Raw genomic sequence first — 15,441 nt, 5'->3', positions numbered from 1 at the left:
GAGCCGCCCCACGTTTTTTTTATCGAATATATACCTCCTTATACAGTTATACTGTTCTTGTACCCTTTTTTTTATTACATATACGTGGTTTTATATTATCAATAAAGCATTTAATGTTATTTTTCTTATTATACGTTTAACTATTTATTACTTTCTCTTCTTTCAATTCTTCAATTTATTATTTTCATACCATAAATGAAGTACAATTTTGTAAATTAACTCATAATCTCTCTTTTTCATACAATATTAGTTATCTTTCTTAATATGTGTAAAAGTGTCAAAACGACATATATTGTGGTACGGATGGAGTAGTAGCTTATAAACTAAAATCTCTGTTTGGTAACAATTTTTAAAAAAGAGTTTATAGCTTATTTTACTAGCTTATAACTTATTTTTCAAACGTTATTTTAAGTAGCATATGCACTTATAGCTTATAGCTTATCATCGTTTCTTCCAATTTTATCCTTATCATCTTACTTGAAAAAAAATAAATATTAATTTTTTTATGACATTTCACACTTATAAAGCTAGTTCAACCGCTAATTTTACCAAACACTACAAATTCAATCAGTTAGCTTGTTCGCTATAAGAAAGTTAGCTTATAAGCTATCTGTTATAAGCGCATCCGCTATAAACTATCTTATCAGCTATCCGCTATTTTTTTTACCAAATAGAGCCTTCGTGTTGAATTTCTGATCATTGATTAATTTAGTTCATAATATTTTTTTGTAAATGGTTAAAATACTTCAGATTAATCAAATGAGTCTTACTGTAAAATTTAGATGTTGAATGATGAAATGTTAAATGTTGACGTGTTCGTTTATGTCACTTTTCACGTATACATGAACTAATTTGATTCTAAAATTAGTTTATGCTAAAACACGCTTGAATTATTTTTCTGATATTTTTTGCCACAATTGGTAGAAAACATTTATTGGCTTCTTGGTTTTCCTAGTTCATAGAATCAATCAAACCATAAACTCATCTTTGGCTTTCATGGTTAATGGAGACAAAATCAAAGACAATAAATTGCTAACGTGCTAGTGTGAGAAAATATGTTATACAAAAGGAATGATGCTTTGTTTTTTTTTTTTGTTGGAGACATGATGCTTGGTTTTGTTGCCGGACAATGAGGATTAGAAATAATGGATGCAATGCATATTGTCAATTAATTTTAATGCCATTAAATCTAGCTTGATTTCTAGAATGCCATATTGTGTCGAAAATATTAACTAAAGCATACGTGATCATAATTTTGGATTGAGGGGTCCAAGATTTTTCACAATGTTTCCAAATATCATTTAATTGGAAGATTTCATATAGAAACATTTTATATCGTGGATTGACTACATAACTTTAAATACTTGCTACAATGATTTTCTAACACTATAATGCTGCATTGAGTAGAATATAAGAGGAGAGAATTAAAAGACGAGTTGTCTCTCTCAATAATTGAAGAATATTTATCGAAAGATAATGTACATATTGTTGACAAATATTAATTGAAAACCAATTTTTTTTTCCCTTTATTCTTGTGCATTGTTTACAAGAGAAACAACATATCAATGTATATATATTATATGATATATAAAGTGCTGAAAATTAACATTACAAAATAACAAGTATCAATTATGTTTGTAAATGGCCTCAGTGTAATAATTAATAATTTAGAGATCGATATATTATATGAAATTAGAACACACTTACTTGATAATCAACAATCATGTTTACCGGAGAGCCGATATCGGAACCACCGATATGTTAGACAAGGTCTTCCTTTGTCTATCACTTGCTCCGGTCTTTGAGGTTTTTGATGGGTAAGACAACAAATGAGCTTTCAGCCTATTGCTAGCTTGACGACGTGACGGCAAAGGGGACCTAGCCTATCTATTTATAAGATAACAACCCTAGTACCACCCAACATGGACTCTAGAGTTGGGCCTACACTTTGTTTCTACACAAATCAGAATTAGTGTTCAAGCCCATTATTACTGATCACAATTATTGGGCTTAAGCATCATCAAATGGATCACAACAACATCAACCCGTTTTTATTAAAACCAAAACCCACAATTGATTGCAGCCCACAAAATATTAGAAAATATTCTAACATTCTCCCACTTGGGCAAAATCAATTGTGTATATTTAATTTGAAGAAAACATTTTGAAAACAACTCTCGGGTTGACAACATATTTTAACGTGGCCACATTGATCCCAAGATGCAACATCTAATTAAGACTCCGTCCAACAAAAGTTAAATGATATCGAATCATAGCGGTAATTATATCATTATCGACATAACACCTTCCATGGTTACAAATACCACCAAACTCCGTCGACTAGTCATTTGTCTAGAGTGTAGCGAGAAAATGATATGTTTGTGATCTCAACCATACTATCATTTTCTTCGTCAGTCCTCAATTTCTCTCAAATGCCTTAAAGCCAGAGAAATTCTATGGTCCATAAGATACCACAAGTCCAAGCTCCAAAACAATGTTGACTACCGCGGTATGATGATCTAATCAACATCGAGCTCCAATATTTTAGACATAATTTCTCTCAAATGCATCAAAGCCAGAGAAATTATGTGGTTCTTAAGATACCATAATGCCTCAGCTCCAAAATAGTGTTGATCATCGGCTAAGTGATCCCGACAACACTGAGCTTATTTATTTATGTTTTCACATAATGCCTCAGCTCCAAAACAGTGTTGATCACCGGCATAGTGATCCCAACAACACTGAGCTATAATATTTATTTATATAATGCCTCAGCTCCAAAATAGTGTTGATCACCGGCATAGTGATCCCAACAACACTGAGCTCAAATATTTTTATATTTCAAATAATTTCAAATTTATAAAAGGAGTTAATATAAAATTTAAACTCCCACTAATCAAGCATATCAAAAGAATATAAGTTATCTCACACTAATCAAGTGATCTATGATGTTCAACATTTCAATGGAAACATGACTGGAGAAATTCATTTGAATCAAAACCAAATTGGATTAGTATTATCAAAGGAGGCCAATATAATAGTACAATCACCTTTGGGCAGAATGCACCAACTAAGGTCAAAACCTTAGTCAAAACCTCAGATGAGTTAATCAATAAGTATACATTGAACTTTGAAAGTTGTCACCTTTAGGTAGGCAAATTCCTCCGATCAATGCATCCTCCAATAACTTCATCTCAAATTAATTTTTAACTACAACGTATAATTATCACCTTTAGGCAGAAAATCACATGTCACAATTAAAAACATTCATCAAACTACAAAGAAAATTTCATCAATTGATATAAGCGGTCCCACTTTGATGGTAAAGGTCTATACCAACGCATGAAATCTCTTGCATAGGAATCAATAATTAAAAGTTTTCACATATAATTATATGTCTTTAGTTGGGGAGAGAAATCACGTACATGAAACAGTCAACTCATGAGAGATCATTACTGTGAAACAGTCAACTCAATATAATAAATAAATGATTTATGCAGCGGAATAATATGAGACTTAATTTAAAATATTATTGAGGATATAAAGCAAATAGTCCCGAACTTTTATAAATAACATAGGACTCCTCAATATAAGTCTCTATAAACATTTATAAATAGTTGACATGTAGAACTCTCCCACTTGATAGAGAATTATAGTTGAATTACCAATCTAAAAGTGTTAAAATATTTAAACAAATACTCAGCTATTTTCTCTATCACACAATGGACATGTCAAACAATGTCACACTAAATTTATATTTTTCCATAATAGAACTCTCAAAATATTAAACTTGAAATACTCCCACTCATTAGAGTAAAATTTTAAAATCGGAGTATATAACAAAAAATCAATTAATGATTATATATAGAGAGTTTATAATTTAGAATATTCCGTAAAAAAAAAAAAAGAATATTCCGGAAAAACAATAAAACTTTCGTATATAATTGCACATTTATCATTTTAAAAAGGAGCTAGTAGATAATGTTAGAAAACAAATTTCTCCTTATATGCAATTATATAACAAGTCACAAGAGGATAAATAATTACACCACTAACCTCCAAGAGTGTGACTTTTTCATCCTTGCAAATAGAATCAATGAGAATCAAAGACTCCGCGATAAGATATTTGACGGTGTCATCTCAAATAGTCACAAATCAAGTGCAAACCGTTATATCATAATAAAATGACTTCAATAATAATAATCGACCCAACTTATATAAATAATAAGTTACAAGGATATCAGTTTTCAATTGCCTTAAATAATTGCTCAAAAACTTTTCTCAGCATGTTTATAGAAATAAGGCAATACATATTTGGTCATAAACACATGAGTATCCAAATTCTGAACTCAAAATTACGATAAATTGCAGTGTAAATTAATTGCATCACAAAACGTACATCAAGTGCACATCTATCACCAACATTGAAATAAAGCATGTGATGCATACCACATAAATGAAAAATAGTAACATCCAAAATTAACAGTCCATAATCTGAATTTGAGCACTTATACCATAACACTTTAAATAAAAATTTCTCACCAAATTTCTCTTAACATACTTCACATGGTTGCTGCAAAATAGAATTAGTAGCAATCCCACATAGAACCATTTAATTGGTCCCAATATTGAGGAAGAAGACCCACAACATAATTAGAGGGCAAAAGTATTATAGTACTCAACTTAAATCCAATTAAACGGTTGAGAAAAGAAATTATCGAATGCAGCACATGTGTATAAACCAAAAGGCTATTAGCATCACACTATACACATGAAGCTATATGTAAACAAAATCTGTGATACAAAGTGACTGGCATATGATTTCATAGATACTGTGATACACATTTAGTTTAAATAAACAATATGAATGACAAGTGACTGGCATCACAATTTCTGAATAAATAAATCCATATAGATGCTCGAAACTCCGAAAATATAAGCCGGTAAAAATTGCAAGCCAATCTTTCATGTGCACTCAATTTTAATAACTACAGTGGTTTAACAATAGGCACATGAAAAATCTTAATTGCCCTTTATAATGAAATCTTGAACCATAATCGACAAACATGCTTTGCAAAATTTGTGAAAGCCAATATGAATGATTTGTGTTGGATCTATTGTATTCAGTATATAGTTATTTTCTTAACACTGAATAGACAACAATTGATGTGCTTATTTCATGTTCCAGTTTATCACTTTGTATCTCAAAATTATTAAGCAAAATTTGTATCGGAACATAGATTATATGATTATAGCACATAAAACAAAGGAGCAATTGAATCTCATACTGGAACCAATTTGAATGCACAATTTCAATAACAAAAGTATAGAAAACCGATTAAAAGAAAATACATATTTTAATTCATATATCTACCACTCAAATTGGTATAGCTTAAATCAAGTAAATATTGTCCACTCACAATATCTCTCACACATGACTACAAGGGTCGATCTAAATCCAACACATATTAAGGTATTGCAAACTCTAGCAAATCTTTGTTTTAATAGACCAGAATTAAACATGAAAACATTACTAATAGCATGGAGAAAGACATAGCATAAATCGTTCCAAACACAGCAACCAATTAATCAGGCTATTGGCAAACAACACAAACCAATTATATATTGTAATCGGTATAAATAAATAAACATAAACCAATATTGCCTTCAGTTTTGTGTTTCAGTTATAGATTGAGTTTGGTATTATCCATGAGAAACCACCGATCATATGATTATGTAGAAATCAACCTTATAAAATTTTATGGTTTCACTGTTAAAACTATATGAAACAGGCACGATTGACATCGTCACAAAAAATTCAGTCTCTAGAAGTAGAAACACACAGTATACCATATCTACCGTATATAAGAATAACCCCAAATTAGTTTGATGAAACAATATTGTTGAATTAAAAATTACGATTCAGTATAACACCGTCACCAAACCAAACATATGTTAGGGTTCTAACTCATATAATAGGAGCTCTGATAGCACATGTAATAATTAATAATTTAGAGATCGATATATTATATGAAATTAGAACACACTTACTTGATAATCAACAATCATGTTTACCGGAGAGCCGATATCGGAACCACCGATATGTTAGACAAGGTCTTCCTTTGCCTATCACTTGCTCCGGTCTTTGAGGTTTTTGATGGGGACGTGACGGCAAAGGGGACCTAGCCTATCTATTTATAAGATAACAACCCTAGTACCACCCATCATGGACTCTAGAGTTGGGCCTACACTTTGTTTCTACACAAATCAGAATTAGTGTTCAAGCTCATTATTACTGATCACAATTATTGGGCTTAAGCATCATCAAATGGATCACAACAACATCAACCCGTTTTTATTAAAACCAAAACCCACAATTGATTACAGCCCACAGAATATTAGAAAATATTCTAACACGCAGGTGTATGATTTTTTGAACAGACAATTGATGTGTTTCTACTCTCTCTAGCTCTCTTCAGATTCCTGTCAACATTCAACACATGCTTAGCTCAAAGGTGTGTGATTTTATTTCCAATGGAAATTGGATTTTGCCTGCATCTGTGATTCAAAGATTTCCATTTTGAAGACATATCTTATTAAACAAGTTACTATCCCAGCTGAGAACAAAGCAGATCAGTTGATTTCAAAGGTTTCCATTTTGAAGATTTTAGATTAAAATATATTTTATATTTATATTTCAAATAAAATAATATTAGGGTTTAAGATTAATATTTTTTGTTTTGAATATTTAGGATTAGTTTATTATTTAAAATATATGATTTGTTTTTATGTAGCTATATATATATATATATATAGTCATATTGTTATGAATAATATATGAGAAAGAAAAATAAGAACATGATAGTATTCTCCATGTAAAAATATATTGTCTTCTCCGTATCTTCACAAAAAATATATCCCACTAAATTCCGCAATACCAAAAACACAAAAAAAAAAAAAAACATATCACAAATCTTCCAATTAAATGATATTTGGAAACGCATGACCGTTTTGCTAATGAGATTCATACTATTCGGAAGATGCTAGATAGTGATTGGGAGGTGATTATTACATATACGTTACGTGAGGGAAATGCTTGTGCGGATGTTTTAGCAAAAATGAGTACCATCTCGAGCTCGCCTTTGGTGAAGATATTTGTCCCGCCTAGTGATTTTTGGAGGATGATTGGGTGTAGAATTTATTAGGGAGTAATTCCTTTGTTGTTTTTAGTTTTCTTTTTTCTCTTATGTAACCACAAAAAAAAAAAATACTAGACTTTGCTTTTTTTTTTGGAATTCTTGTAATGATGTTTGTGTTGATATTCAAAAATAAATATTCAAATATATTACTATAATTTAGACAAAAAATCTATATATTGCTTAAAACAAAAACAAAATATCTATAATGTGTTTGATCGCAATAAGTGTCTTAGGGGCACTTGTTAAGAATTTAAATTTAAAACTATTTTCTTGAAAGTTGTGAAGTCAACACTTTCAAAACTTAGTCCGATGGTTCTGAACCTGTTCTGACAAAGCAAGTTGAGGGTGTTAGGTCATGCCAAGCTATTTGTCATTTCATATGAAATTCTTCAAGTTGAGATTAATATCTAAGATAAATAAGCTCATTTTAGTAAGAGGCCCTAATCTTATCTACAAATCTGATTTCCTTTACAAAATTTGAAAGCTTAAAAGGAAATAAAAATCTTTGGTATGACTATGTTGATATTATTCATGAAGAAGAGAGATATTGGTTGCATAAGTCAAGAGCATATGCATAACATGCCCTAAATGTTCCATGTTCAATATGCCAAACTTGAAAGCTCCTTTCCCTAATGGTTATCATGTGGAGTGGTTTTTCAAATCTCTGGTCCCTCCATGTTCAATTTTGCTATAAAATGCTTCCAGCATCCACAGATGGTTCAAGACATCAACCAAAATCTTCTCACATTGATTACTAAATGTAGAAAAGATTATGACAGAATCACAAGTATTTGTCTCTAGCAATGTTCACAATGATCATATTACGTTTCTTATTAATATCAAAATCACTAAAGATTTAGTTATATAGATCGGAGCGTCTATGATCTACCAAAAGATTTCTAAAACCTTCTTCTCGTTACATTTTGAATAAGATGAAGAAAAAACTTTCTCGATATTAAATCAAAATTCCTTTCTTTAGTTGGAAAGGTAACTTTGGCTTAAATCTTCGTAGTTAATATTATTGCGTATATCATCCAATCAATAGAAATTCCTATATCAGTCTAAATTGAAGCAGCAAACGTTTACTTATATAATCAAAAGTCAATACAATTTTACATGTCTTTTAAAGTATGTTTAAAATATTCTAGTTTTGAAATATGTTTCCACACTGCATTAACTACTAATTTTACAACAATTCAAAAGCAGGTCAAAAAAAATGAGTGCAATACAAGCTACAACTTACAAGGGTATGATAGGACAATAAATTTCATGCATTTATAGGGTATTGTGTCAGTAATGTATTAAAATTACAAGGTAGAATCAAACTGCACAGCAGCATTTGGCAACCACTCCGGACCCTGGATAAAGGAATCCACAGTGAACTTCAGAGCTTCTCCGTCTTCGAGAGCGGACTTATAACCGGCCCATTTGACTCTCTGGTCTACTGCTGCTCCTGGCCCAGTGTTCTGGTATTCGGCATAGAGGATGCTACTTGGAGGATCCACATTGAAAACCCAACTTATCCACCCTACTGGTTTCAAGAATGATCCAATCTGTGATTTCATGATAATAGTAGTGGAGAAATCTTTCCATGGTCTACCAAGGTAAGTAGGTGCTATGAGATTATCATTAGGTAGTGTAGTGATAGTTGATTTCTGGATCACAATTCCAGTGTTTTGATTAGGATCCTTCTTACCCTGAGCTGTGATGGTGTTGAACTGGTTTGCCATTGGTTGCCTAGGCATGATTTTGCAATTTTGGAACACAACAGCTGCGTTTCCGAATATGAAGTCTATTGTACCTGTAATGTCACAGTCGCGGTAGAATTGACGGTTTGAATGTGCATAAAGGGTATCCTGAAATCCCACAAATGAACACCTATAGAACACAGATTCATCCGAGCCTGATCGTAATGCCACAGCCTGGTGCTTAGATGCACCTGCTGTGTTCTTGAATTGTATGTCTTTAGCAATGAATCCCTTACCTTTAACAGCTGCAAAAAAATCAACAGAATCCCAATTAGTATAAAAGCATCAAGATCTTATGTTGAACTATTGTATCATATCTATGTATGCTGTATGGTGTGCAATTTGGGTTTAATTTAATCCCATTTGAAAGGGATGCTGCAAATAAAATTTTCACTAGTTAACATTAGGAAAGCTCTTGCAAAAGTTTGCATCAATATCTAGTTTCAAGCAAAAGAAAAGGTCAGCTCCTAAGCCGCAGATATCAGAAAATAATAGTTTGTTCAAATTCTGCTATGCTACATTGCTAAAGTGCCACACTAGCCGCTATTCGATAAAACTTTGTATTATTAAAAAGTTCATTTGCTGAACAATAGTGATTTGTTCAAATTCCGCTATGCTATAGCAGCTATTTGAAAACACCGGTAAACCGCGTTTGATGTATCCAGACTGCGTATGTGAATAGTAAGGATATTATTGATGATGTGGATATAAAACTAGTATCCACATGGGAGGTATGCAAATTGAAGGTGGAAAAAATATCTAAACAAAATATCCTTTCATAATCAAAACAGCAATGATTCTTGGTGGCTCAGAAAATGAAAGGGGGAGGGGGGAGGGCAACAAATTTCATGGACCCTAAGTTCAGATCAAGCTCACATGATAGCATTGAAGTAACCATGTGAGATTCCAGACAAACAAAATAGAATTTTCCCACTAAAGCACATGCCACATGCTTCTCCATTAAACTTGAATTATTCCCATGATAATGTAACAAACAAGTTGATTCCTAATCCTAACAATTTCATCCCTTCAACGATCAACAAGCAACAATTTTGTACAAATCCAAACTAAGCTAAGTGTATATTGGTGGTGAGTTTGGCAAATTCATATCGCCACCATGATTTTATAGAAGCTCAAAAATGTAACTTTTATCAAAATCAAAGTGGCAAATATGATTCTGCCAAATTCATCATCGATCCAAACATATCCTAAACCTATCATCATAGACTTATATACATTATTCAAGACCTATATATCGTCTTGTTCAATTATCTAAAAGACTTGTATGGTGACTTAACATGAAAACGAAGAAGGGTCTAACTCTAATTGCTGAGAGTTTTCAAATATGAGGTGTTAAAATGAATCGTGATCAAACATACAAAGTCAAAAGAAAATCAATTGAAATGATACAAGAGGCTAAGACCAAGAGTGAACAATATATTGTCACGTCATCAAATTGGATGATCAAAATTTCTGAAATGGAGACAAAATTGCACAATTAATAATAAAAGGACCAAAACTGCATTTAAATTCTAAACTAATAATTAAGAAAACTTCTACCTATATGAAAGTCGGTTTAAAACCTAATTTACTTTTTGTCATAACTAAATCCATAACTTTGGTTAAAAAAAAAAATAGCTGAAATTATAAATTGTCTTAATCAAACAAAATTTTCAAATATCATTTCTGAATGCATATTATAAAAAATAAAATATAAACAGAACATTATAATAAATAGAAAATAGAAAAAATAAATTTAAAAATTTACCAAAAGTTGCAGTTTCAAACGTAGGTGTGCCATCCATGAAATTCCGGCTACCACTTACGACGGTTTCCGTCATACCGTCGCCGTAAATCATCACATTCCATGTATTCTTATCCAAATCAATATTCTCTACATATTCTCCTTTCTTCACATACACCACAAATCTCTTCAAACTCTTCTTCGGTACAATCTTCAACGCCTCCCCAATCGTCTTATACTGTCCACTTCCATCCTTCGCCACAACCGCATCCGGCGTATCCGGTATCACCGTAGTCCCATTCCCTTCCGCCGCCGCAAGCAACCTCCTCTCCGCCGCTCCTAACCACTCCGGAAAATCTCCGAGCAATCTCCGGTGATGATTCGAAACCTCGAAATTCGATAAGAGTCTAATCACCTTCGTCACAATCGCTAAACTGTTACTAGCAAACTCCGTCGAGTTTCTCATCGCCGTTTCAATTTCACTACGAATATTTTTCGCAGCGGTTGAGTTCAATTCACCAACGGCATCTAAACACGTGTCATGATCCGTTATCGCCGCACTAATCCACGTCTCAACATCACGAATCTTCGTCGGAGAAAGAATCTTCTCACCGGAAACAATCGTCGACATTGAATCGTTAAGCCGATCTAACGAATCGTTCAAAACCGAACCGCAAACTTCAATCGCTTTCTTAAGGCGCGTGTCACCACTCGCTTTGATTTTATCACTGAAACCGCGCGTGAGATTTGAGAGTTCATCAATGGCGACTTTGAGAGAGAGTTTGAAGAGTTGTTCAGGATCGGTAGTGTTGGAATCTGGAAGAGATGAGATTGCGGAGAAGCACGAGTTAGGGTACTGAGTTGCCTCGCAAACTGCTTTGAGTGAAGTGGCGGGTGTTAACTGAGTTTTTGGGAGCGAGTCAGAGGAAGAGGATGATGAGGTGTTGCGCTTGTGTATGAGGATTCCTGCAACCGCAGCAATTATAACCGCTAATAGAATAACGGTGGAGATTATTATGATTGTGATGCGCTTACGTGTCTTTTTTTTAAATGCTTGTTGTTCTATTTCGTCTACTTTGCCGTAACCTTTGAAAGATTTCATAGTATCCATTGTGTTTGTTTTGTGCTCTGTTTGGAAGAGAAGCTGAGAAGAGAGTGTGTGTACAGTGAAAAGTGAAAACAGAACAATGTTGTTGTTAACTATGTGTGTCTTTTTTGAGGTTTGAGTGTTCTGTGTTGTTGTTGTTTTGTTTATTTGGTTTGGTTTGGTTTGGGTTGGGGTTTATTGTGGGACTTTAGTTGGGTTTTTATATGGGAAAGATAGGATGATACGCAGTACTATAATATTTAGGTGAGGAAGTAAATGCTTTTTATATTAATGATTGTTGGGATGAGAACGTGTTGAATTGTTCTTGACTTCTCTCTAAGATGCTTCTTTGTTAGTAAGATTCAGAGTAAGCAACAAATATCGTTTAGATCAGATAACACGAGTTTCTTCTAATTTAATTAAAGTTTTAAATTTGATCTATACTTTAGACATGCAACAACTTAAAACAAAGATTTTTAATACAACATTTAATAAGAAATAATTGAAAAATTAGGTTAGTGTCGACAATCGTGAATCTATAGGATATATAAGATAAATTCTCTTTTTATTTAATTTTTTTTTGGTAAAAATATTTAATTTCTTTTTATATGTATAATTTTATATGTATAATAAGATTTAGAGATTGTACATCTCACTGCTCCTCAAATTTATTATCACTTAGAACAATACCTAGAACGGGTAACAAATTCATTTTTATTTTAGGAAAATGGTAAACAGTGTCCCGAAATATTGGTTAAAGGAGCAAAAATAGTAATTTAACATTGGAGTTTGTGCAGTCAACTCCTCAAAAATTTAAAGGAGAATGTTAACATGTGCATATATGGCACATGTTAAGGTAGTAAAAATAGAAATTATGTCTTAAAATTTGTGCATTTTAACTTTTCAAGCATTAAATGTCTTGTATCATTAAATTATAAATTTCTATATTAAGATACCTTATCATGTGTCCTATATGCACATGTTAACAAGACCCAAATTTAAAAAGTGTTATTTTCTATTCAAAACTTTCTCTTTTTGATTTTCTTAACCGGTGCCCCGGGACACCGGTTAGCATCTTTATTTTAATAATTATGAGTAACAAGTTAACATCATAGTGTTTGGCAGCACATAATTAATCTATATTTAGCATCTTAACCAACAAAAGTAAGCACATTCTGAATAATTGTTGAGTGTGTTACTTACATTTCTTTGTTTGTTTAGTTTAGGAGTGAGTGATTGGTGTTTGTACCTAGAATTTGGTCATGCAAGTTGCCAAGTGTGATGATTATGTGGTTAAGGTGTGAATTTTATCATTCACACGGTTTGGGAAAGGCTAGCACTGGCAGAGAGTAAATGGCCGCGGTTTTGTTAGTGAGGCTTAGCTGTGTTTTACTAATCCATAAGTTTATCATCACAACGGTTTTGAGTTTTTACATAGAACAACTTTCCTTTTCATAAAACGCCTTAAGTTTTAGTCAAACCATCAAACTAAAGCATATAACAGCATGTGCACAATTTTTGAGTACGTAAAAGTAAAATGTGAATTTTTTACAGGGTAACGTTAACATGTAGCTGTACATGTTAATTTTCTAAATATAGAAAATTGTATTTAATATTAGAAAAGAAATTTAATGTTTAAGAAGTTGAATACACAAATTTCAAATGTTAAGATATTTAGAATCTTAACATGTGACTTTGATACACATGTTAACATTTTTCTTTTTTATATTTTAAGGCGCACATAAATATATGAAAAAAGAAGTGGTTGTGAATAATTTTACTGACTTATAAAATGGAAGATCGACTCTCAGGCTGAAGGGTGTTATGGTGCATGGGTATTAGGAAAACATGCATGTGTGTGTTGGTATTTTAAGTGTGAGTTGAGTCTCATATCGGATGAAACAATGAATGTTGAATAGTTTATAAGTGAGAGGACCCATAAACCTAACATCTTAAGGTTTTGGGTTAAATTGTGGTGTTCAATTCACTTGTGAAGTTGTTCAAGGTCCGATGTGATGATCCCTGGACCCCCTCAAGACCCAACAGTGTGGACTTGACTGTCTGTGGGACATGCGGCCCTCAAAGCTACTTCAACCAAAGTGACAAACATGAAAAAATATATTATTAATAATCAACATGTTTTTATATATCATTTCCATTTGACATTTTTGGCTCCCTAACGCCAAATATCGTGATTTTTTTGCAAAGAGTTTCAAAATGTCATGCATCAATGTTATGTCTTCTAGGTTTATGGATCTTATTTTTAAGTGGATTGATTTTGCTATTAAAAAAGGATTAGCAGTGTAATCCACCCCCTCTACCTTCACGATCAACAGAGATGCAAGAGTCAAAGCCCAACATACAACGCAATTCCTCCATTTTACTAGATATGGATATAGTTTCGCTTAAGAATAAGAAATCCGGTTTATACACACGGACGAGGTACTTAAGACCAGTAACTGTACGCGGGTGACCTATTCCCCGACAGTTCCATCCAATGATACTCATTTGAACTTGAGAGCTTGTCTACTCATAGACACACCACAATTACCAACCAGATATCTTGTTTCATGTTCAAGAGCCATAATATCCTCTTCAATTGCGACTATACTAAGCCAAACAGGTTATAAAATGAAATGGAAACACCATCAGCCAATTATATTAGATTCAACTTTCAAGCAAAGGAAAATTAGCAAGTTCTCAACAAAAAAGGAGAAAATTCCACCAACTAGTAGTTTCCAGACGTAAGCAAATCACAGATGAATTAGAGATTCCAATTATCAATTAAACTAAAAACAAGCGACCACAACAGGAATCAGCTTACTGATGAAAGGCAATCCTGCGGAATCGACGACGAAAACGCTCACAGGGAAACCCAATTGAAGCAACCCAGGAGCGACAACCATATAGCAAAATTAGACTTAAAAGGCATCATTATATCATGAGGCAGAAAGAGATGATTGAATCTTCCATACGGTAAAGAAATTTGAAGACTTGGTTGTTGTTTCACACCATGAGAGTTCAGCGGCGACCTTCAGATGGAGGATATAAACATCATAGCGGAGACCTTTAGACGGAGGGTAGATCGGAAATCACTGTTATGTTGATCAGCGGCGGAGACCAACCGTTACGTTGTTGTTATGCTGGTGGCGGCGGAGACTATTTCATGTTATGATTATATCCTTTTTATTTTATTTACCATGATATTAGTATGGAGTTTTCACCGCCTAGTGATGACTAATCTCAGTCAGGGAACTTGTGGGGCACAAAAGATGGGTTTCCCACTCCCAACCAAATTTTCTCCATACTTATGAGTCAGAAATTGAATCTCTGACTACATACTTAAGGGGACCAAGACCATTACCACTTAGATCAATTCATTATCGGTTATCCTTCTTAGAATACCAAAAAAATATATCCTTCTTTTTTATTGACTAAAATTACATCTTAAAAAAAAATTAGAGACAAAACGTGTGTGATAGGTCTACTTCGATATTGATTCTCTGACCGCGTCCAAATTTGTTGAGATTTGCAGGATTTTTTTTTAGTCTCTGATGTTTTTCAAATATGTTGAGATTTGCAGAATTCTTTGTATCTGGTTGACCTCTACTGTGGTGTTGACTATTTAGAGACGGATTGCAAGCTGAGACTTATCTGCCTAAG

At 32.9% G+C, this 15,441-nt stretch overlaps 1 protein-coding gene across 1 annotated transcript; it reads right to left on the bottom strand.

The window, feature by feature from the left end:
* Positions 1–8,265: 8,265 nt before the first annotated feature.
* Positions 8,266–12,241, bottom strand: LOC123883371 (pectinesterase 3-like). The gene is made up of 2 exons (XM_045932146.1): positions 10,716–12,241; positions 8,266–9,192 (listed from the first exon to the last, which is right to left on the bottom strand). The coding sequence occupies exons 1-2, from the start codon at positions 11,800–11,802 to the stop codon at positions 8,507–8,509; spliced, it is 1,773 nt and encodes a 590-aa protein (XP_045788102.1). The 5' UTR covers positions 11,803–12,241; the 3' UTR covers positions 8,266–8,506.
* Positions 12,242–15,441: the final 3,200 nt, after the last annotated feature.

The sequence above is a fragment of the Trifolium pratense genome, linkage group LG5 (genome assembly GCF_020283565.1).
Source record: "Trifolium pratense cultivar HEN17-A07 linkage group LG5, ARS_RC_1.1, whole genome shotgun sequence".
Lineage (NCBI taxonomy): Eukaryota > Viridiplantae > Streptophyta > Magnoliopsida > Fabales > Fabaceae > Trifolium > Trifolium pratense.
This window is presented reverse-complemented; position numbering and strand designations above follow the sequence as displayed.

Bases quoted from the DNA above. Each gene is read 5' to 3' on its own strand.
- LOC123883371 (XM_045932146.1), bottom strand. From the start codon at position 11,802: ATGGATACTATGAAATCTTTCAAAGGTTACGGCAAAGTAGACGAAATA. The intron at 9,193-10,715 runs GTAAATTTTTAA...ATTTTTTTGCAG, and splicing joins GTTTGAAACTGCAACTTTTG to CTGTTAAAGGTAAGGGATTC.